Consider the following 25,197-nt stretch of genomic DNA (forward strand, 5'->3'; position numbering starts at 1 on the left):
GAACACTGTCTGTTTCGCCTTTCTCTTCAACAATTCTCAGTCAGCTTCTTGCGTACTGATGAGGTCTTAAATTTTTTTATTACACTTCCCACTATCCCACCACTTTTCCCATTGTGCCTCATAGGTGGGGAGCAATGGGACAAAAAAGGTGCTTTTTGAGTGGCTTCGATTTCGTTATTTCTTCATATGTTTCAAACATTTTTCTTTGGAAACATGCGTTTTATGTTCATCCACAGTTTTGCTAAAGTTCTTCGGTATTTTTGATTCGAAATATACTAAAGGTATAGTAATGTGATTTTGTCCCGTTGTGTCCCACATTTCCCTAGTTCGTTGATTTTTGTCTTTTCAAATGCGAACACGTTATGCAACATTGTTTTAGGGGATACTCCAGACATGTAGATAATCGAAAGGGTACACTGTGAAAAATAGTTTAAGAACTCCTGGTATAAGTTAAAAATACATAATATCTGCATCAGTAACAGAAGGTATTTTCTCCGCACTACACGTTGATCGTCGCGTTGATATTTTATTTGCTCGTTTCATGTTCCTACTTAGCAGAGGGAGGAAATTGATTTACACATCCAAATTTGTACGGATGACTTCGATCGTATCGGTTCACGCAGTCATACCATCAAATGTCAATTTGACAATTACAAATTATTTATTTTCATAACTTTCATGGATATTCATATAGCCTGGTGTAATTCATGGTTGACGAAATGAACAAACTCTCCCGCACTGTCTTAGTTTAGCCCCATACATGGTGATCTTCACGACTACTCAAAGTGTACTGCACTAAATATTGCAAGCGAGTTGTGCGCATGAAGTATACTGGTTTGGCCACTTGTTCCGCTGGTCCTGCCGTGAATCTTGTGACTCGACTGCTACGGATATATTTTCAACTTCTCAGAAGCACAGTAACCCAGCATCTATATCATAAATGTAAATATAATATATAGAGAGAGATCTATGTCGTATTAGGGTATATCAGTGACACATTGAACAAGGATTCTCGAAAGTAGCATACACTCATAAGGTAGGCAATCAGCCTTACACAAGTGCGACCTATTGCCAATCGCTTATTACGTCACATAATGTGTAGTCGCTTCAAAATTTTATGAGCCTCTATAACAGAGGTCTCAAACTCAAATGTGCTCGCGGGCCAATTTCCAAGTTTCTGATGGCGTCGCGGGCCGCAGCACCAATAATATGGGTATTCAATGTATTTCCAAGCAGGCCTTATTTGACGGTACCATTCCACACACATCGTGAAAATGTGATTACTATTATGAATTCACGCCGGGCGCAAAAAAAAAATTGTTGTAGCAGGCTACTTGGCCTAGTTTGTCAAAATTGACACCATGCGAGAGTGCAAATGCATCGTAAGTTAGATATTTGTAACATCCTAAAAGCTGCCTCGTTATAATTTTGCAACTGGCGGACATTTGACGTGCCACAATAATAGGTAGAATATTTTAGAATTTAACAAAGATATTGATCATGATATTACCAAACTCAAATTAAATCAACGTTAGATTTACCTTCGAGTATTGGAACAGATCAATAACAACTTGAATATAATGATTAATGTGCCACAGCAATAGAAATGTCCAATCGCCGAAGAATCCATTAGTGATAGGCTACAACTGGGCAGCGTACCACACTGCCACTACTTTACTCGCCCCCTTTGACTAGCGATGGATGAAGAGACCCAAGATGACGCGAGATGCAACTATCTCTATACAGACTTCCAATGGTTGCCATACCGCCTGCTTAGATAGCTAAATACGATACGAAACGCAAGCTACGACCTTTTGATATATTACTATTTCCCATAACAGTCTGATAGTTTGTTGCGTCTGTGGTTGTACCAAGTCACGGCATTTCAAGTCCTTTTATGATTGTAACGTCTGACCTAACTTAACTGGATTCATTTTTATTTTATCACCCCTTCAGTCCGAGTTCGAGTCATCCTACAGAGGTCGCGTACAAGTCCAAATCACCATTTTCAGTCACAAATCACCAACGGGTAATGTTTTACCATCATAATCTGGTAATGTGACGTAATAGATGATCTTTCACCGCATGGTAACTTTTGAAAGTGAAGTCAGGTGAGTAGTTTCAGGTTTTTGGAGTAGTTTTAAAACGATTTTTAAGTTCTCAAATCTAAAAAAAGATATTAGGCAGATGGATATTGTCGAACATTTCAAAATCCAAAATGCCCACGCGGGCCGCACAAAATGATCTCGAGGGCGGCGTGCTTGAGACCCCTGCTCTATAATATAGACTAGAGTCTATATTGGTCTCTGATTGGTGACTGTTAGTAAATAGCATAAATAGAAAATGATTCGTGCGGAAACGCTGTTTCAGAAATATAATTGTACTCAGTATAGCCTATAGATTTCAGTCTGGTTATGAGTAGGTGAACGCAGATTGATTCCAATCATAGTAGGTAGACGTCGGTTTGTCCGTGCGATTCAAAGGATTGTCAAATCCACCGGACGTCGCCACAGCGTATGGTGGAGGTAGTGCGCCTGAAAGCATTACGGAAACTTAAACTGGTTAACTTATATAGGTTTTCTAAGCCAATGTTTGTGAAAACCGCTATAACCATTAACCACACTTAAACAGATACACAATAGGGTTACCATACGTCTTCCTTTTTGAGATTTTGTCCTCTTTATTGAGAATTTTGGTCAAATCTAATGTCAAATTGGAGTGAGATACCGTATTATTATTAATTGTGAAAATGGGACATTGTGGCGCTTATCACCTTATCGGTCTGGTGGGCCACGACAGAAAACATCGTATTACATGTCGCAAATCGTTTACCTACAAAAAGAATTGCTCAAATCAACACATTGCTGGCCAGGACGAACTCAACGAGAAGCGATAGAAGTTCTGGCCGTACGAGAAGGTTATCTGTGGTGAACTCAACTTTCAAGTTCAAGTAGAAATCAATCAAATATGCTCCGTGCCAGTCATATTTTGGGCATGCGAGGAGGAGGTGATCCACATTCTCGGGTACGAGGCATAAGTCTCACAATGGTGTGTCGCTGCAGCCTATTTTGACGGAATATTATCGTTTCCTACAAAAGCGATCCGTGCATCGAGGGAAACGTCGTTTGTACCGTTTCGTGGAAACGTTTGTAGTGGTTTCCCGTCTCTGTGGAACGGTAGGCCCTACTCGGTCTGCCACTCAGTCCGGACGCATTTGCGTACTTCGTTCTTGACATCTCTATAGGTAATTTGAAGTACTTCCTGACTGTCAAATGCAAAAGCGACAGTGGAACGTGCAAGTTCATCTGCAACCTCATTGCCAAGAATGCCACTATGTCCTGGAACACAGGAGAAGCCGTCGATGCCCATTCCTACCAACTGCAGGAACAGAGGGAAAATCTTATTGAACGTTCTGCTCGGTGTGCGGTTCGAGGTAGCGATTATATTCACAACACTAAGACAATCTGTCAGAATAACATATTTATCAGTTCGACTGCCATGATTGATTATCCAGGAAATTATTCAATAGCTAGCATCTCCACTCGGAAAACGGAAAATAAACTCGGGCAGATCTGGCTAAAACGGACTGACTGTGATGGAATGTAAATCGCGAAAGCCGTTGCTGTAGTCGCCTTAGAACCATCTGTATAAATCTCGACGGCTTGGTCGTGGCACTCAAAAAGATAATCTATGAAATACGCGTTCACGGAGAGAGCGGGGAGTCTCCCTTTCGTATAAGCCGATGTAATGTCCTATCCTCCTTGGGGGTGGAACCGTCCAGGGTGCTACGTACTGCATTCGTTCTTTTTCCATAATCAACTGTTCCAGAAAAGGTGATCTTGACAGGGTATTGAATGTCATGAAGTTTGGTCTTATCAAGGAGTAAATTTCATGCCATGTATCAGTTAGTATAGTTCAGTTGATGGGTGTTGGTTGTGCTCCTGACTAAGCAAGTGGCATACACAAATATTTATGTCGACTGTGGAGAGGCAGTTCGTTACATGCAGCTTGCAACGCACATATGGGTGTACTCCGCATTGCTCCGCAACACAAACGCAAAGCTTGATTCTGTATGAGCCCCAATTTGTGAGTGTTATACTTAGAGGCGAAAAAGTAGGCGGGCATACTATAGTCGATGACGGATCTAATAAGAGATCTGTATAACTGTAGGGGTGCGTGTTTATTAGCACCCCCTGCGGTGTTTGTGCCGACACGAAGTAATCCCATTCTTCTGGAGCATTTTTTCGCGACGTTGTCAATATGCATTTGATGCGTCAACAACTTATCAAAAGTTACGAGATACCGTAAATCAACACCGAAGTAAAGCTCCGGCGGTTATATCGGGAGCTGAGCCGGAAAAATGACCTATTTTTAGTCAGCCGACCACGAAGTGAGAAAAATTTACCATTTTCTCGAGATTTTTCTCCGGAATTCTGGGTTTGAGAATTTTGAAAAAACATCATCCTTTACTGATTCTAAAATATGGTAACCCTATACATCAGGAATGATCAATTGTTAAAGTCTGAATAACGTGAAGAGAAGGAACTATATACATATTTCCATCATCCACAAGTTTGTAATATGTTCGAGCAGCAACGTACTGATTTTTTAGCAAAGATATGTTCCTGAAGACTCGCACCAATGTGTGTAATGCAGACTACAGAATATACATATGTATCATTTAGGGATACCATATGCCCCCGTTTAAGTGGATTTGACGTAAAATGATCTCTGGGAATTCCCGAGTGTCGTATTCTGATAGCTTTGAGAGTTAAGGACTGTACAAAAGCAACTAAAATAGGCCATAATACACTTGAAAACAGGAATTTGACGGAACTGAAGGAAATTTAGCTGTAAATTTACGCGGTAAACATCGATCGCCGTTGGTTTGACTTAAAAAAAAAAGAAACGTGTCGTTCGGCAGTCGAGTCAGAAAAATGACCTCTTTTTAATTTTAGTCAACCCAATAACATTAGCCGTAAAAATTTCCGAATTACCCGTTTACTCGTCCGCTATTGTAACTTGTAAAAAGTGTCCTATTTTTCGGTTCTCAAAATATGATAACGCTATGTCTTCAGAAAACCATATTTCACCTGTTGCTTACGAAAACCAAACGAATAATACGTGTGTACAATCAATGTCTACTCTGTAAGGTTACTCGGTAGAAAATACGTAAATATAACACACGTGGAAATTTCAACATTAACACAAAGTTTTCTTTGCTACCTGTCGCATTTTTCGTTGTTGGAGTCTGGTTTGCCCCTCCCGTCGCTGAGTTATCCCCGACCACACCTGCAAGAGGAATTGTGCCTACGAGCAGTGGAGCAAAAACTCGTAGGTTTATGGCACATCTTCGTAAGTGCGTCTCGAGCTGAAAGAAAGTATATCCGAGAATCGCGTTAGTATTGAACAGAGCAGTGGTTCTCAACCTTTTTGTCTGCGCGGACCCCTTTTGGACCGTCGCGGACCTCCGCGGATCCCCCAACTTTTAGTTGAAATTTAGCTCTGTTATCGTGAAACGGTCATCTGTCTTGAGCGAATATCAATTGTAGGCTAATGCTAAGCATCAGCAAATGCCCATTCTTGAAAATAACATCATAGCCTACTATTTATGTAGAAATTGGGAAGACTTTTATTATTTCAAAGCGAATTCTGCAGCAAGACTTTCTTGAAACACGCGGTCATGTCTTGAAAATCCGCTCTTCGATTTGTTATGAACGAGTGCAGAAATTCCATTTCCACAAAGAGAGATGGTGGCGAATGTAATAATAACGCTCAACGTTACCGATAACACCTTCGGGTATGACCGCTACATATATGACATCAAAATTGAGATACAGATTTTTAGTGAACATATAACATCCAGCATTCATTTCTATCTAGCAGCTATTCTGGAATAGCGGTTATGCATATCACAGGAGAAAATGGATTTTTGCAAACATTTTTTTTCCAAAACCACGTAAAATAATCCCTAAACAGCAATATGTTTGTATCAGTAGGCTATTGGCAATTTGGATATTCAAATGAGTTTGTGCAGTATAATATTTCATCTCAGACGGCCATTCTGTTTATGTGAGTTATCAAGTTTTTGCAGTTATGATGCGAAACTGTCTCGTGATTTCTCTAATTTAAAGAAGTTCAAACTAGGTTATTAACCATTTTGCAAATTTGGAGGTTTCGCGAACTTCCTGAAAATGCTTCGCGGACCCCCGGTTGAGAACCACTGGAATAAAAGTTACATTACCAGGGTCGTAATGGCTCAAGCTCATGACTCGACTCGAGTCGTGATTATTCGCTGACTTGATTTGAGTCAATTTGTGTATTGACTCGACTTCGACCAAACCACGGGCCTTATAATATAGGGAGGGCGCCATACCATGATATTTTCTGAAGCGGGCTGTTCGAGTAAACAGAGGATTAGTATCGCATTCCCATCTCAATGCTATCATTTTCATCCCATGATGCGGACGAATGCTTGTGCTGTCGAAAATTTATACCTCCTGGTATGCATCAATATGAATCAAGCTCAGCACCTTTCGCATAGCTCAATTTGCACCTTTTGACAATCCATGCGAACGAATTACGATGGTTTTCACAACTACTTACCTACTTGAGTAGATTTAAAGGCAGTCAATTCTACTTCTACCTCCGGTGTTTTAGGCTGCTTTTAAAAGGTCTACTTCTACTCGTACTTGAGTTGATTTTTGCGTCTACACTTCTACTTCTACTTCAGTAGCTTTCTTGACTACTTTGACCACCTCTGCCAGGTGTCTTACATCCGTTGAAATAAACATGGCAAGACTCAGAAAATGAGAATATTATGAATGCGAGGGATTCGATATCACCAAGAGTTTCATAGAAGAGAGTTAAACTTGACTTCAACTCGAGAATGAACCGTGGACAGTTTGACTTGGAATCGGTGGTTCATTGAAAATGACTCGGATTAACTTGAATCAAAACTATAAATATAAAATTGATTTGTGATTCGGAACTTCGTGAAATCATCGAATGTGACATATTCGATAAGTAACATGTTTACAACCCTATACATTGCATCCATTCATCCAAAAGACTACTCCGATCCATTTGACAACAACACCTCGTTGTCGACATGCGCGAATGAAGCGAGAAAAGAAAGGAAAAAAAACTAAATATAATTAGTAATCATTAAGGTTCATAGCAATGCCAGGCTAATTAGGGCAACAGTGTTACATGACGATAAAATGTAATCAAGTACATTTCTTCAAATCTATCATACGGCACGGATATGGCGTGGCAGTGAATTTAAAATGATAGGTCTTGAATAATAATCGATTGGCCTTATACCTAGGTTAACAGACTAGCTAGGTTGCATGCAAAATACGTGCACCATCTTGATTTAGCAAGCAATCGTGTTTCCAAGGCGCGGGGCCAAAACAGTACTTCGTCAGTCCCCCCGAAACTATGGTCTTGTAAATTCATTAAATGCTGTATTTGGTATCCATACTTCTAACTTGAAGTTTACATTAAATACGATTTATTCCTTGTATAGGTGGATAAAGAGGCTATCAATGTATCGATTCAGGAATCCGGCCTGTCGAGTAGCTTACTTCTTTTTCCCATATCAGACCCGCCGACAGGAGAAGTTGCCCGCTGCTGGATTTACTGGTAGAGGTGAGAGAGGTGGCGACTTCAGATAGCAAGGACAGGACTATTCTGCGCCTATGGGCAAAGGACAACTGGCAGTGTATATGTATATATATTGATCGAATCGGCCATCATGCGGCGGTAATCTTCGATCAAGGTTTTTTCGCGAAGTCAGTCGGATGTTGGCCGAAACTTCAGAAATCTTGATTGTCGTGGAGCAGTAATGACAAGCGCCGAAATGGATATACTTATTTTATAACTGATGCGTTCATTTGTCTAGGGCGCTGATGGCACCCACATTAAAATGTAAACATCTACTTACATTAAATCACGGCCTGCGCGATTTTTTTTGAAATTGTAGGAAATCTCCTGAAATACTCTAAAATTTTGTTGTTTTACGAAATAATTTTAGGTCCTCTCTAGCTTGTTTCGGGTGCTACAGTTAGGGCCCTGGCAAGGCGGCTGTAGCTTTTCACGAATCAATGAACACAGCCTGCAATCGCGATCACGATGTCACATACCAAGGTGCTTAATTCAGCTTGTTCCAAACGTAAGCTTCTGCTCAAAGCAACCACATGTCATGATATCCTTCTTACCATAACAGCATAATGTATGCGTAGGACATTGCAGTGGCGTGTTCCTGTTGGTCGTACTGAAGGTACACGCAGCTCGACGTTATTTAAATTCAAGGAATCCCTCGGTTTGCACGACGGTCCCATTTCTTTGGCCAAGCTTTTAACGACAGTATTCTGGCGTTTCCTAGTGACGTACGTCACGATTTTGACAAATTCAATCGACGTATGCCTGACTTTGCTTGAGCTACAAATAAACGTTTCGAGATCTTACATAATGCGACGAGTGTAATCAAGTAATTAGGTGACGTTAGTGTAATTGTAAGGTAGAGACTTTCAGAACTTGCAGGAAGTTATTATATTTCTTAAACGCTTACAACTGCAACAAAAGACGTGTGTTCTATAGCAGACTTTACGTAAATGCGTAGTGATTTATTTGTGTGGCAGTGACGTGTGGTCAGGGGTAAAGTGAGACAGTGCCTCACCTGCTGTCATCAGTATGAGTAAACGAAAATTGTGAAAACCGTCAATGATTGTTGGTATTTTCTAATGTTTGCGAATGACTAATTTTGAACATTTTACACCCAAAATTACGCAGTTTGCATAATTATAGTTCAAAAATCTAGCGCGAAAGCAGAGATGGGCCCAGGTGAGGCACAGACGAGCCTGACCGAACCTGTGATAACGCGATACATTGTAATCACTGGTATTAGTCGAATGCTATTACCGTAGTGACTCCGAAAATCAGAATATCCATACTATCAGAACACTAGAACCCCACAAAATCGCCAAGGAATTGGAAATTAGGATTTGTTAGTTACGTATAATGACGGCGCAGAGAAACAAAATCTGGGTGAGGTAAAGATGAATTTATTTGCCTCGCTGATTGTCGGTCAAAAATCGTGGAGTTGTGACAGCCAAAAGGAAGTACAAACAAATTCATTTCATCACTGATGTAGCTGTTATGTATATTCCATCCACACCTACCTCCAATTGCAGATATGTATAGTAACTTGTTACGTAGCCTGCGTGTGAAGAGTGGTAATATTATAAGATGCAAGTTGCTAACTGAATCAGATAACTTTGGGGTTCATCTATTTGTAAATCTGAATCTAAAGGGGTCAATGCCTCATCAACAATGAACCTCGCCACACGTCACTGGGCATCAACTCATCATTCCGAATGGAAAAATACCCATTATCATAATCACTCGCTATATGGATCGTAGATACACACAAGCACATGCCTACCTGTGATTTTCTACGGTGGCATTCACTACAATCTTTTCGCCAGGGACAAAGCCTCTCCTGTTTATGTGTACCTCTCCTTCTATTGCGCCACTGGCGCAACAACAGCAGCATAAACTCTTAGAACCCTCTCCTCCAATCGGTAACTGAACAGAAAAGTGGAAACGGTCACTCGGAACATTTCAAATTCAAACAATGTTTATCTTAACTTAATGTATTGCATACCATGAAACTAGGCGACGAAACCTACCAAATACGATGGGTCACGTTCGCCCGATGTTCTATAGCAGACCTGCTGGGCAAAGTGCGGTCCGCGGGTCAAATGCGGCTCGCGGAGCTATTCTGTGCGGCCCGCGAAAGGCTGTTTGGAATTCAAAACATAAAACCTACTTTTGAATGTTGTTGTGTGGACTAAAACCATAGGTTGTATAAACTGAACAGGAAATTGGTTTACCTTGAAGCTAGTTCATTTTTAAATATGCCACGATTACGTTGTCTACGTACCTGACATGCGTAATCCACATTCAAAATAAAGTCAATGTAGCGAAGTATGAGTAGCATGCGGCCCCGTGAAGGCCTTCTTGTGGCTCTCATTGACTTTACTTCTACCTGTATTCGTGACTTATAAAGATATTTTTCTGTGACGAGCTAATGCCCATACAATTTTACTGACATCTAGATAACGCCTAATAGCCAAGCATAAATAGCAGTAAGTTCAATAATATTCCGTGTATAGGCCTATTCCCAGGCAATGTAAGTCTATGATAGGTGGACAATATGCAGACTTACCAGATTCCATCCATATAGCTGGATGTAAATCAGGTAAGCGGCACTTTCAGGTATCAAATTTTACCTTACAAATGAGGTAAATGCATTATTGCACCAAGCACGTAGATGCTTATGGTCGTACATCCCCGCAGCATGCGAGTGTAATAATGGGTTTCGTTTTGATACCAGGTTTCTGATATTTGTTGGTGTGGTACACGAAAACAGAATCCACAGTACATACCTATGAAATACTGTATCTCCATCAGAATCTGCGTGGTTGACTCATAAAACATAATTCGATACCTGAAAGTGCCGTTTACCTGATTTACACCCTGTGCTGGGGTAAAAATCACCGAAATACGCTATTTTCTTTTTTACCCCGTAGTTATTTTACGCATGAAAGCATCTGAAGGGGGCGCGAAGAAGCAGTGAAGTAAACAAAAATCCGCGCTCGGCGCGATTCACCCCCATATTATGGTTATTGCTCTGTGTATTGTCCGACTTTGATATTTGAGAATTCTCTCCCCAACAGACATAAACTTTCTATGATATCAAACTGTGTGATAGTGTAATGGTAATGCGTCTGGCTTCTCGATATGTAGGTCGTGGGTTCGATCCCCGTCCGGGTCATACTAAAGACTTGAAAATTGCTATCCGCAGCTAACCAGCTAGGCGCTCAGCAACCACGGACAGCATGGAGGAGAGAAAGAAACGGGGGTGCAGGCTAGATGATCTCCGTCGTCAAAGCATCTCGATGGTGCAGGCGAAAAAGAATATCATCTCTTTCTTTCTCTCTCTCTGTCCATTGAGATTTCAAGCATTCTGATTTCCCTCTTTAATAACATTTTGTGATATCAAGATAAGGGGGGGGGGTCTAAAAAAATTCAGAATCACTGTTTTAGTGTCTTAATAGAAGAACGACGATCGGTTTAAAGAGAGTTAAATGTATCTTGTTATTGTTTCAGATTATGACGCCAAATAGATATAGTTTTTAACCAACTATCCCTTTCTCATTACCTCACTTCAACACATTCACTGAGCAGCATTTATTACCAATGTAATTTAGAAAAAATTGAAATGCGCTGAAGAAATAGAGCTAAAAAATTTCACTCGCAAACGTACTTTCTACTTCTGATTTAGCCCGCGGAGGAAAATAATTGCCCACCCCTGTTCTATAGCCTACAATCTACATCTGGAATAATTACCCCATCTGGGATGCCGCCACTAGCGAGTGTCATTACGAATGCTCAAAGGTACCGTGTGATAATAAATTATTGTAATATGAATGTCATCTTACCATCATATTATTGAGGTGGTTTAAGTTGATTGTATTCCAAACTTCGAGGAAATGAGTTGTCTTGATGTCGATCCGCCAAGGCTTTACTATTCGCGCTTTCAAGTAGTATCGAATATATCCCATTTTGTCTGAAATTGAACTATTTTAGGCGATAACACAGTCCATTATTATGTAGCATACAATGTGGATAATTTTTACTAGATTCTGTATGGACTACAGAATATGGGAAGTAAGCAGTTTTATGACACAGTATGCGCGCGGATAATCAGCTCATTTCTCAAAATGGAAATGCGAAGCAGGCATGGACGATTTTACCTATCAAACCTCATTGTCATTATGATATTCCACGAAAACGCTACTGTGCACTGGTAAACAGCGGTGAAGGAGAATGGGATCCGCTGACTTGTTTCAAAGGGGCCATGAAATACAAAAAAAATCGTAAGCAATAGGCGACAAGTTTTAATAGGATGAATATTAAATAATGGATTTACCGCATATCCGTCGATTAATCAATTTGTCGATTAAGAAGCAGAAGTTTCGATCTAGACGTGTACCATCTTAAAATAGTACATTGAACGCTCTCTTATTTGAGATTCCATTCGCTTTGTCATATGATTGTTGATATACAATGTTCTTTCCAATTCTCTACCAGTTGCTGACGATTACCCCCGACGAGTGTCAGCCGAATATATTCGGGTTCATTTCAATATGAATATACTATTCAATTGCATATTGAAGCTCTGTACCTTCAAGAAGCTATTTGAATTTGTAATCGCGTGCCTCCTCACAAAAAGAGTTATTTTCATTTGATAAGGTATACGCGCGAGCGATTCCAATATAATTTGAGTATAGCGACAATTTTTCTCGGAGGTCACGAAATAAGAACATGTAATAACAAACTAATTAATATCAATTGTCACACTCAGTGTTAAGTGCTAACCCGTGGTAAACTCGTCCACGGTCTTAACCCCCGTGTGGCGTGAACAAGACTAAAGATGTACGATTACATGCCTGATATGTTCAATATGTTCAATGAGATATAAGCTGTGCTATCTAATAATGATTGGTATTGAATAATAGAATACTTCATATCTGTGGCCGTAACAATATCTATAGATACACTACGATTCATGTATTCGCATGATGAATTTTCTGCTTCGGGTCCTCGAATACTGAAGAATATATTTAGGTTTTCGCGCTATCAAAAGTTCAAGAACCCCTGAGATATAGGCTAATATGCTACCTTCATACGATGATGCCAGTAGAGGAGGCAACTGAAACTGGAAATTGAATCTATGATCTCCGGCCGGAAGAGACACTTGATCCGAAGTAGCACTGGAATCTATCAAAAACAATCGGAGTAAAAAGGATGACTTCGCCGTCCTCGTCGAAGTTTACATGATTACAATCATAGCACTGAATAAAATGACCGTTTTTGTACAAATTGCGGCCCGTTCACTATAATTTATGGCGAAAATAATTCCGTATTGCAATATTCATCACGTGGTGACATTAGGTTGAATTAGAGGAATGTACCAGGAGATTATCTGCGCCTTCGCCCGTGATTTGGAATATCTGTAACTTGTACCTTGTCCGTGAACTATTGTTGTTTCAGAGAAGAAGTCCTCCGTTTCAGAATAATTATGCTTTCCTTCATTCCAAGAGACGAAGGCTTTCCCCGCGAATTCAACGTGGACTTCTAAAGATAAGTGTGAGCCAAATAGAAAAGATATCTTACCTCGTACCTAGTGACAGTAAGGTACCTACCATTCCATACTATATTCAATATAGTAAATGCGTAACTATCACATGACTACGACTATGCAAGCTTAGATAGTCGTGGTCCGCCTGTTGGATCGAGTCACTGTTTTAGTAATTCAATCGGTCAAGACTTGCATTTTCACCAATCCCAATCCGAATAAAGTTATTGCTAGAATAGAACCCTAATGATACGTAATATGAAGCATTTCCCGGCAAAACAAGTTAAATTGATTTGGAGGTAATATTTTGACTGGCCCGACGCGCATGTGATCAAAAGGTTTGAATCGAGGTCGCGATCCAAATCGAGTTTAAGATCCCTACTTAGAGCTTGCTTATAGAGGATTCGTGACTTCCCGATACTATCAATACGGCAAAATACAGCACACTGCTTTCACTTAGATCAGAGGTCTCAAACACGCGGCCGCGGGCCACATGCGACCCGCGAAGTCATTTTGTGCGGCCCACCATGGCATCTTGAAATTTCAAGTATTCATCAATATATTCAAGTGCTATTTATCTTTTTTATATACAAGATCTTGAAATTCACCCTAAAACTACTATAAAAATCACTGAAATCTCAACAAACTTCACTATCACACAATGATATATATACAATGATTGGAAACTTCCACGCCCCTTAACGCTATAAGATAGATTCCCGGCGAAATCAGTCCGTCGCGGGATATGCTTGAGTAGAGGTACGGGATTGCGTATGTCGACTGTGGGGGAGTGCTGCAATCGACCTTTCTGGCGTACTAATTCAATGATTTTCCCCAATTGGTTAAGTTTTTGTTGGATTCTTGAGCATAGTGAGGCAGTACCAGAGGTGGTCAAAGTAGTCAAGAAATCTACTCAAGTAGAAGTAGAAGTAGCGACGAAAAAATCTACTCAAGTAAGAGTATAAGTACTTCTTCCATAAGCAACCTAAAACTACTTGAAGTAGAAGTAGAATTTACTGACTTTAAAAGTACTCAAGTAAGTAAGTAGTTGTGAAAACGATCGTTCACATGGATTGTAAAAAGGTGCAAATTGAGCTATGCGAAAAGTGACGAGCTTGATTCATATCGATGCATACCAGCTGGTATCCAATTTTCGACAGCATAAGCATTCGTCCACATCATAGGATGAAAACGATAGTATTATTATGGAAATGCGATACTTATCCTCTGTTTTCTCGAACAGCACGTTTTAGAAAATAGCATGGTATCGCGCCAACCCCCATATTATAAGGTCCGTAGTTTAGTCGAAGAGCAATACGGAGAAGCTGTATAAGATACGGTGTAAGCACTTTGCGCGATTAGTAAACGTTAATAAAATATATGGGGGACCGTAAAACTGCCATATTATGTAGCTTTATTTCCGGAAATTAAAGGCATTACTACACTTACTTTTATCTTTCATCATGTATTTTATTCAGACAAAAGGACTGATATTAATTATAACCCAAAGTATATGATACTGGGAATTGAAAATAAAACATAAATACTACTTCTAAAAGCGGAACACGTTTTTCATGCCTTCAGTCCAGAAAGTTTCAAGGGCGGTATGCTAAAACAGCACTAAAACTAACAAAAAAGTCAGAGTCCACTTTTCCAAGTTAGGACGTGCCATGGACATGCTAGATTACGATATGACAAGTAAATGATAGATTGCGAAACATCAGTTCCAAACGATATGATGAGCCATATATACTGTGATGAATTATTTCATATGGGCGAAGAGCGAAAATGTGGTGTGAACGCAGGGATATCTAGTTCTAGATATCCCTGTGTGAACGGAATCACGCCAACCCGCTACCTAAATGATATTCATCGATACTTTCGTGAAATCATACTGATAACACCGAATCCGCTGCGCGCGAAGTGCGACGAAAATTCTGGGCTTTACTCAAATTTTATAAAAATTAAATGTTGATGCTCCGTGAAAACGGCCCCGAAATTCCTCAGGATATCTTCCTGATTGGAGGATTGAATTACTTCTACTTGACAAACTGAAAATAGCGAAAAGTAAGTAAGTAGATCACAAAATATTACGAAGTAGAAGTAGAAGTAGTGGAAATCATATCTACTTGAGTAAGTACCAGAAGTAGAGGAAAACTACTTGAGTACTTCGAAAAAGTAGAAGTACTTCGTTACTGACCACCTGTGGGCAGTACTGCATACTAGGATGTAATATAACTTTTAACAATGCACATTTATCAAAGTACCGACTAGCTGTGAGGCATTTTAGCATCGGTTGCAACCATGCATGTACGACACAGCCTAAAAAATTAATAGATACTGTGGGTGAGCGTCAATATAGATGTGCAGAACCCAGAAGGATTGTTAAAAGAGGATTTTAAAATATTCTGGCAGCATTTATGTCACCTGATTTTTTAAAAGAAGGGTTGATTACGATAATTGTGTGAGCAACTAAGTTGTTTTATATTGTAATATTGGTGGGCCGAGTTCACCAAGGGCCGAGTTCACTGGCAACCATAGTGTCGGTATAGCGATTGTACCTTCATAATATAAAATCGGAAATAACCGGAAACTATCATTGTACTGATTGATAAAATGCTAACATATATAACTTTTTACCGGGTCAGGCCGTTGAATCCACATCAATGATGAGAATCGGCATTGTTCCAAACAATATTCCATCGGCAAAACAATGCACTAGAATGACATTGAGGATAATCACTCCATAGTTGGTATTGTTCACATCGACCTGGCGTGATATGTCGTACTCCTCTCAATAGTTGAATCTTTCACACCGGGGTGTCCGAAAGCGTCTACCAATGCCCATTTATTCAAAATATACCTGGTAAACGTTTTGGCACTTCTTTGATATAAACTACACGTTGCGAAGTGTTCCCCATGAATTGCCTGTAAACCTTGAAAATTAACAAGGAGTACTCGTTAAGATTGATAGCTGGAAGGATTGTACAAAATAGATGATTTATGGATTTGCGAGCAACATTCTATGGCGTCTTATTCATTGAAAGATTAGGAAATGATTTTGTAACCTTCGTCATTGTATAGTGTGTACGTCTATGGTATTTTATGTATAACCTTCATAACTTTTCGCTATTTGCATCACGCTTTATGACCTGAGCATGAGCATCAACTTGCATTTGTATGTGCTGCTGCCTCAAATACCCAAGTTATTTTTCCAGCAATGTAACTCCACAATCCTCCAATGCAAAATCTCTCTCTTGAATATGCACATTGCTCATATATATTGCATATGCGGTAGTACGGAAAATACTTGACGGATTGAATATTTAACTTGATTTCAATTGTAGTTGTCTGGCAAAACTGTGACATAACAAATTCCCATTCGTCTGTAAATGTCTAATGCATACATTTTTTACAGGACCGTTAACATTTTTTATAAATTATAGTCCATTCTAACTTTCAAGAAAAGATTGTTCGTGTATTGAAACAGCCGCAAAGCAACCCACAACCGCGAGGAAATTGAAAAGAATTTAGGGATCTTAATAAAAGTGCAAATCATTATCTTATGGGATTCTGGCACACCGGGCAGTCCATGAGAAGCAACCATGTCATGTTCCACTCTGCTTCAGACATTGAGATATTTCCAAAGATTGTAGTCAAAATGAATAATACTTTGACGATTGGTGCCGGATTGGATTGATACTCATTGGATCGATTGATGCAGAGAAAAATAGTCTTGCTGAAAGACTATGCATATTATTCGAGTGCGAGAGGTGAAGAGATGGACACTACAATGCAATCTGTGGATAATTTCGTGTGCCTTGTGAATATGACAACCAAGTTCAGCTACAACTGCCATTTAAAGCCACATTGCATTCCAGATAATATTGCTTCACTTGTACTAGCTGGAAAAAGATATGCCGCTACTGTAAAACTGGAGATATTCTTATGCTGCAGAAACAGCAACGAAATTCGTGAGCAGGGAAGCTTATCAAAGAGAAAACAACAACAATGATAAATTTGATACGGACATTTTTGCCAATCCATCGAGCAGACTACCTCATTATCACCAAGAGATTGAGTCTTGATCATTTTTAGCCTGATCAGGAAATCTGGCCGCACCTGCGATATGGTAATTTTCAAAGAATAATTGATTTCTAAAGAGGCTTGAAACATACTAGTGTTCAAATGCCATGGTACTTGATGCTTCAATGCCCTCCGATGTTCAACGTCATGTAAAATCGCTGCTCTATCATCCAACTGCTGTCCTGTTATTGTCATTAAGAGAGAATAAGAAAGCTCGAAAAAATAACATTTGAGAATATATATTTTTGTTACGTGACAAGAAACATTGACGTTATCAACTATTAGGCATAGTTATTCGATTGTTCATAATAGCACAGCACAGTTTCATAAATTACAACAAAAATAGATGCACACAGTACAATTATCGAATGGCTTAAACATAGGTATATCTGATATTGTAATTTGCATAAACATGAAAATCCCTTTTTGCTACATATTGACTTGACTTAAATGCTTTCCGTTGACTAGGATTTTGGTTCTTGTTATTCTGAATTTAGATGACAACAAGTCTGACATGATAACAAAAGTTGTTTATGCAGTTTTCAAGTGTTATGTAAATGAAATATCTATACCCTGCATAAAATTCTCAATGATATTATGGTGTTGGTATCCTCATTGAAATTTAGTCACGACTAGTATCAGAGCATTTAGGAGTCCATGAAGAGGTAAGGTATTTAAAGCTGTTCAAAATCCTGCTTCTGTAATACCCATCCGATGGCACATTGTTATGATGCTCGGATTCGATCAACTTCTTCCATGATCACCTCGACCGCTGAGGGAATAGATGGTGATGTGCAAGTTCGGAAATTTGTTGAGTGAAGGGGATTGTTGGATAGTCTCTATTCCGTCCCATTCTTCGAAGTCACCATCTTGCAAGTCAACTATGATTGTAAGAGTTGACAAACTGGACATGGACAACATTACAATTTAATGACTATACAAAGTATATGCTGTGAACAATCATTTATATGTCATTGGCTGTGCGCACAAGTCTATCAAATCTGACATGGACAGTGGCAGGAACTTTCTACCTATTGTGGGTCGCTCTTGCGCACACATACACTTATAAGATATACCATCATATCATGGTAAATTGTACTCATGAAGTAGTTTGAAAAAGTAGGTTAAGACCAGGTTTTGCAGACGTTTCTTAGTCAATTGGATGTTGAAATCTACCTGTTGAAGCAGACAATCAACGGTCTGAAAAGTCAAGGTTGTAATGACTCGAGTCATGACCAATGTTCCCTCTATTTTTTCAAGAGTCTGCGCAAACACGCCAACTCACTGCGCAGGCCCTCGGACAACACTGCGCAACCACCCTCCAATAGGGTGATAAAACTGACTACTGGGGGGCTTCGCCCACCAGACCCCCCTACGGCTCTTGCCTTCTTCCGGTACTAATCATGCACTTTGGGTGCCCATTTAGTAGTAGCGTCCCTAAACGCGCGAAGCGCGAAAATATTTCTATAATTCATGATTGCATCGGCCAATATGATCGGGAATTGCATATGTATTGCTATCAGTTTTCATCCTCTCCCTGCTCACATAATCAGATTTACCGGTAGAGCTGATCCAGTGAGGTGTGTTGGAATAGATAAGCCCTCTAAATAATGATAAAACATCTTCGGGCGTGCCCGTTGATATAATGACTTCGTTACATGATGCTATTTCGTGACCCCCTATCTGCTTTGTCAAAAGATATTGAAATCGCCAAAACGTACTAAATTAAAAGACGTACACGATTTCAAATTGGTATTTCTTAAAATAATGTTCCCTCGATATGGCATTTGTCTTGTTGTGGGACTCGGATCGCCAGGACAGGAACATTCGGCGCCAGCCATTTAGGCGCCCATGGACATGGACAATCACACATATATTTGTATATATCGAAGTTTTCGGTCAGCACCGGGGCAGTCTTTTTCGCCCAAGGTTTTCTCGCTGCTGATCGTTCTGGCGAACTTCTTGGATTCGCATGTTACATAGCCTTTAACTTCATATGTCTTGGCGTGTCATGGTGCGGTAATGGCCGACGCCCAACTGCCCATTTCTATAAATCATATGCCTAATTTTTGTTTGGAAAGGGTACCCAATAATCAGATATCTTACAATTCTAAAACGCGCGTAGCCCGTAAAATAATTCCTGAAAAATTTCAAAAAAATACACCATGATTTATGTTAATTCTCGAAATAATTTTGGACCCCCTTCGAGCTCGGCCCCTCCAATTGGGGGGTTTGGGGTGCGAAAGTTTCGGTCCTGAGTAAATCTTACGCGATATTCATGCCACGCGGAGAAGACTATCATTCGTTGGTTTCTCGCAGATTAACTTCGAGCTAGCCCATTGTTATTTATAACTTTGTTAAACCATGTTATTTCGCCATTCCCAGAAAATAATGCGCTATTGAAATGATATCAGTATCGCTCACGTGTACGAGGCCATACTAAAAAATATCTTCCGTGAGGCGCAGGTGATTGTGAACTCTCATTTCTTCACGGAGCGCAATAGTTACCTTTGCGGGGCGCACTTGTACCTCGGTTTCAGACTTCAGTGATAACACTATTTGGCCCTGGCAATGTTCCATCTTAATTTTCACGAATCTGTGCGCCTGCGTGATCCATTGGACAACAGTGCGCAACAACTATAAAAAAAACATCATTTCTGATTTTTTGTGCGCAGAGACCGTTTCAGCACTGCGCATTTGCGCACGTGCGCAGCTTAGAGGGAACACTGGTCATGACTCGACTCGAGTCACGATTTTCGGATGACTCGACTCGAGTCAATCTGTGTATTGACTCGACTTGGACTCGAGTCATTGCGCATGACTCGAAGCAAGTCATTGACTCGAGATTCAGACGGCCAAGACCGACATTTCATTGTAATTTCGAAGCCAACACACTATTGGGATTTCGTTTGTTGGTACTGGTGCTTGAAAATGCGACCAGAAACTGCTAAAAGTGAGAAAAATTGATATATTATAAATGCGAACCATTCAATATCACCAAACAGAGTTAAAAAAAAGTGTGTTTAGGAAGACTTTAACTGGAAACTGAGCAGTCAACACAATGACTTGGACTCGGACTCGAGTCATAATACCATGACTCGGACTCGGTCCTCTGTTCGCTGACTTGACTCGGTGGGAATTGAAAATGACTCGACTTGACTCGAGTCAAAAATATAAAAGTGAGATTGACTTGTGACTCGGAGCCTTGTGACTTGGTTACAACCCTGTGAAAAGTACTCGAGTAGTATGAAGAAATGAGTTAGACTATACTTTGTATGCATCTGTTAGTCAATTGTATACTGTATCTACAAGCTGCTGACGATTACTCCTGATAAGTATCAAACAAAAATATTTTTATTTTTATTCAATTGTATATATGAGCATTCGAATCACAAGATGAATCTCTGTAACAAAGGAATAATGACTATTATTACTTCAAAAACGTGATGCTTTTTGCGATATCCTCAAGTAGGTTTTGCCTACTTTCACAACTTCAGAAGGCCTGACTTCAGAGTCAGTTTTAAAACCTGCCTGAATTGACTTGAAAAATTTAGAAATGACTTCGTGACTTGATTAAAAATTTGCAATGACTTGAAGATAGTGACCTGATCCCAACTCTACCTCGTACTATGAAGTATCCACCGTTATTTGATACTGCGAGACCACCTCCGATCACAATGTTCATCCCGTAGGCACACTGGTACATCAGTTTCGTCTGAATATTAAGCCATGCTACTGGTATTGGCCAAAACCTGTACAGTATGAACACATTTCACCTGCAACAGAGGTCTCGATAAAAAGCTTTTCACTACGTTAACGCCAGTTCCTGAAGAAAGATTGCTGGCGAACCGTTTGTTTACATCGATTTCATACCCCTGGTGAAGCATGACTCGCGACGCGCTCAAACGCAGAGCTCACTGGAGTTTCCAATCATTGTATATATATCATTGCTATCACATCACTTTTAAAAGCTACCATGCGGTAGAAGATCAGGTATCACGTCACATTTCTAGCACAAGGCAACAAAATATGAATACTGTGCAAGTAGTCTTTAACACCTGTATTTAATATGTACGGCCTATACTATACCTTTCATAGTCATTTCCTTGTCAAGCTGTAATTCCAAATGCCCTGTGATGTCATCACCTGGGGAATACACCCGTTTCCCGTCGTGTAAGATAATCTTAAACTTGCGTGGTTTGACCATTCTCCCGATCTTAGCAGCGATAAAGTTGCCTCCACCGTAGAAATGCGTATCTATGCATGTCCACAATCACCTTCGCAAACATGCTTGCATCCGCGCATATTTGTTTTGGATGATCTTATGTAAAGATAGTCCTAGCTCAGAAATTCAGGAAACAGTGGCATAGCGAGCGTTTCTCAATGTAGCGATGTAAACTGTTCAACAAATATGCTGTCATGTGATCCGACCAAATGACCTAACATTTCCGATGTCATATCTGATTTTTTATAGTTGCATACAGAGTTGGACCACACAGAAAAAATCTTCTCATCTACTCATGGAGTAGCGTCCTTCATGGAAGTAAATCGTGTTTGAAAGTGTATACTATATACATAGTTTGTTGTGTTTTGTCTTTTCAATTGCGAAGACCGATCCAGTTTACAGAGGCGAAGACCGAAATTCGGAAGTCCATCCAATCCCGATGGGACAAGGAATACAGAAACAATGGAATAGGACGTCGCTATCGAGCTTTTCTAACTTCCATATTCGACCGAATATCAGACATGAAAATATTTTGTTTCGACTTCGATCATTCGATCTTCGATCATTGTCGGCTAAAAGTGCATTTGTTCAAAATTGGTAGTATTGATTCTCCTTTGTGTGATTTCTGTTTTGTAACAGACACTGTCGATCATTTTCTTTTATCATGTTGTAAATACGCTCACCATAGACGTATGGTAAAACAATACTGTGAGGAACTAAATATCTCGTTCACTACGTATAACCTTTTAGTTACCCGCTACTTCTTACGGCTGTCACCGAATTCGTTGACTCTTGTCATCTTTATGTTTAACTATGTGCACCAGACCTTTCATGGTGATATGTAGCATACTTCATTTTTACTATCTATGATAATAATTATAACTCTATAAGCAACTATATGATATCAGATATGGCATCAGAAATGATACATCATTCGGTGTCGGTCGGTCCACATGACAGCATATCTGTTGAACAGTTTGCATCGCTGCGTTGAGAAACGCTCGCTATGCTACTGTTCCTGAATATCTAAGGGCTATGCTATTAGGACTATCTTTACATAAGATCATGCAAAACAAATATGCGCTGATGCTAGCATGTTTGCGAATCTGTTTGTACACACGCACAAATACACATTTCTACTATAGAGGCAACTTTATTGCCACTACGATCGCGCGAATGGTCAAACCACGCAAGTTTAAAATAATCTTACACGACGGGAAACAGGTTTATTCCCCATGTGATGACGTCATAGGGTATCTGGAGTTACATCTTGACAAAGAAATCTTGACGAAGAAATGGCTATAAACTGCAGTGTTTCTCAAAGTTTTTGATCTCGCGACCTGAAAAATTTCAAAACAAATAATGACGACCTCCAGAAAACAAAATTCCCCCTAAAGTTATTTACAACAAATGCATGCAACTTGAACGTAATATTTGAACTTCATTTAATCACGTCTTTTTTGTGTGTTACTGTAAAGCGTAAATATTCATGCGTGTTTCTATTGGAGTTTCTGTAAGGCGAAGTTTGCGAAGTTATGTTAACGAATACTAATCTGATTGAGATGTTTCAGTATCCTTTGAAAGAAATGCGGCTTTGCTGATGTATTGCCAAGTGTCGCTTAATTGCACTGTCGGAATTTAACAAGGTTTGCTTAAACGTCTCCGCAGCTTACACGTATAACTTGTTCCAAATGAGTTGTAGGCTACTTTTTAACACTAGCACCATTGTAACGCAAGACCTATGTAAACCATGAACTCTACGTATATGTTTGTTCTGACCTAGAGATAGGCTTTATTAAACTTATTCTGCAACAGAAGCGAAATGAGATACACAGTATATAGGAACAGTTCAAATACGATAACACAAGACCAACAGCTAGAACAACTGACAACGGATTACCTACTCACAGCACTAGGTAAGGAGGGTGAGCGAAATCAACGTGAATCAATCAACTAATGATGGAAAGTGCAGATAAGGAATAGTACATTCCCCCCCCCCCCCCGTAAAATATTAGCGAAACAAAGTTTGTGATACATTGTCAATAATATAGGGCACTGCGCCATATCGATCTACGGCTTTCCGAACAAGCGTTGAACGACGAAGCGATGATCTTTCACGATCAATGTTCGGTTGCGAACTTTCGTTATTTACTTCGTCGGTGCTAGTGGCAATGGCAGCATTACGAACCGTGACGTCTTCGTTGGAGAGTTGTCCACCAGAACAATCTTCGCTCGGGCTGCGGTTACTGAATTCAGCTTTGCTGGTTACGTCGGTGCTATTACGATGTGAAATATCCCGAACCGATACCGTAGTTTCCCTGCCGTCGTTAAGTCTGACATAGGCGTAAGCAGGGTTTGTCTCGAGGAGCTCCGCCTCATCCACCACGGGTTCGTCCTTATTGCACACATGTCGCTTGACATAGATAGGACCTGGTTTCAGCCATGACGGAATGGAGGTGCCATTTGTCGAGCAGCGAGAGTGATGAAACATTTTCTCATGAGGAGTGCAATTTGTCGATGTACAGAGCAACGACCGAATTGAATGTAGAGCGTCCAATGGCACATCCTCCCAATGGCCGAGAGGAAGACGTCGAGATTTCAATGAGCATTCAATAGCCTTCCAGATAACGCCGTTGTACTTTTCACATTGTCCGTTTCCACAAGGGTTGTATAGCTAGTAGTCCTGCTTGTAGAAACCCCTTTAGAGGTGAGCCAAGATTTGAGTTCGTAAGACTGGAATAACTGTCTTTGCAGACATGTCTGCGCAGGGAAATGCAAACGGAAATCGTGAATATTCGTCGACGATATAGCGAGGAAATACCTGTTTTTCGTAACGCTGGGTAACGGACCCTTGAAATCAAGGCTGAGACGTTCGAATGGTTGAGTCGCCTTGATTAGTTTCTACTCGTCGGAGCGAATGAACTGAGGTTTGATTTGTTGACACTCCACGCACTGTGAAGTCATGGTACGTATCTCTGACCTAGAGAATGGCAAATTCTTGACTCGTACGAAGTGAGACATGCGGGTCACGCCGGGGCGACAGAGTGAAATGTGTAGATCGCGCAATTGGTGTTTTCCCCATGTATCTGCAATGGGCGCGCGTTAGAGCGTCGGGCCGATGAATGACAGTATAGCTAAATGTCATTACTTCCAATCGCCAACGAGCGATTTCGTCGTTTTTGATTTTGTTGGTGTGTCGATTGTCGAACATGAAGGAGACACTTTTCTGATGAGTGATCAATGTCAAATGCCGCCCGGTGAGCAAATACCTCCACTTCCGCAGCGCTTCGACCACAGCATGCTTCCTTTTCAACAGCCGAATGTCGTTGCTCGCCCGACGATAGAGTGTGCCAGTGAAATGCAACGGCGCGCTCTTATTTCCTGATTCAGGGTTGCAGCGATCGCAAAAGCTGAAGCGTCAGTTTCTACTGTGAAGGGCATAGATTCATTGATGGGTCGTAATGCGGCGTTGGCCAGGTTTTGTTTGATGAGATCAATTGCTTCACGAGAATCGTTGTCTAAAGCAGTGGTTCTCAACCTTTTTCACCTCGCGGGCCGGTAAAATTTCAAAAGATATTTGGCGGACCGGTAAACCGGTAAAATTTAAATCAACACCAAATGTAATGTATCCAGTCGTTTTTCTACGAGTATGGTACTAGAGCAGGGGTGGCCAACC

The 25,197-nt window shown here is 40.3% G+C and overlaps 2 protein-coding genes across 2 annotated transcripts in view; one reads left to right on the forward strand and one right to left on the reverse strand.

The window, feature by feature from the left end:
* LOC145444541 (solute carrier family 22 member 18-like) overlaps positions 1-25,197 on the forward strand; it is a 166,521-nt gene that overhangs the window by 114,657 nt on the left and 26,667 nt on the right. The window lies entirely within an intron of this gene.
* LOC145444544 (arrestin domain-containing protein 3-like) lies at positions 878-21,731 on the reverse strand. The gene is made up of 8 exons (XM_080322539.1): positions 21,386-21,731; positions 13,099-13,209; positions 12,754-12,852; positions 11,511-11,638; positions 9,449-9,591; positions 8,223-8,445; positions 5,227-5,371; positions 878-2,534 (listed from the first exon to the last, which is right to left on the reverse strand). The coding sequence occupies exons 1-8, from the start codon at positions 21,501-21,503 to the stop codon at positions 2,413-2,415; spliced, it is 1,089 nt and encodes a 362-aa protein (XP_080178665.1). The 5' UTR covers positions 21,504-21,731; the 3' UTR covers positions 878-2,412.

This window comes from Botryllus schlosseri, chromosome 8, assembly GCF_051294905.1.
Source record: "Botryllus schlosseri isolate E-star chromosome 8, Bs_hap1, whole genome shotgun sequence".
Lineage (NCBI taxonomy): Eukaryota > Metazoa > Chordata > Ascidiacea > Stolidobranchia > Styelidae > Botryllus > Botryllus schlosseri.

Bases quoted from the DNA above. Each gene is read 5' to 3' on its own strand.
- LOC145444544 (XM_080322539.1), bottom strand. From the start codon at position 21,503: ATGGTCAAACCACGCAAGTTTAAGATTATCTTACACGACGGGAAACGG. The intron at 13,210-21,385 runs GTATAGTATAGG...ACTTATCTTTAG, and splicing joins CAAGGAAATGACTATGAAAG to AAGTCCACGTTGAATTCGCG. The intron at 2,535-5,226 runs GTAGCAAAGAAA...TAATGCTTTCAG, and splicing joins AACAACGAAAAATGCGACAG to GCGCACTACCTCCACCATAC.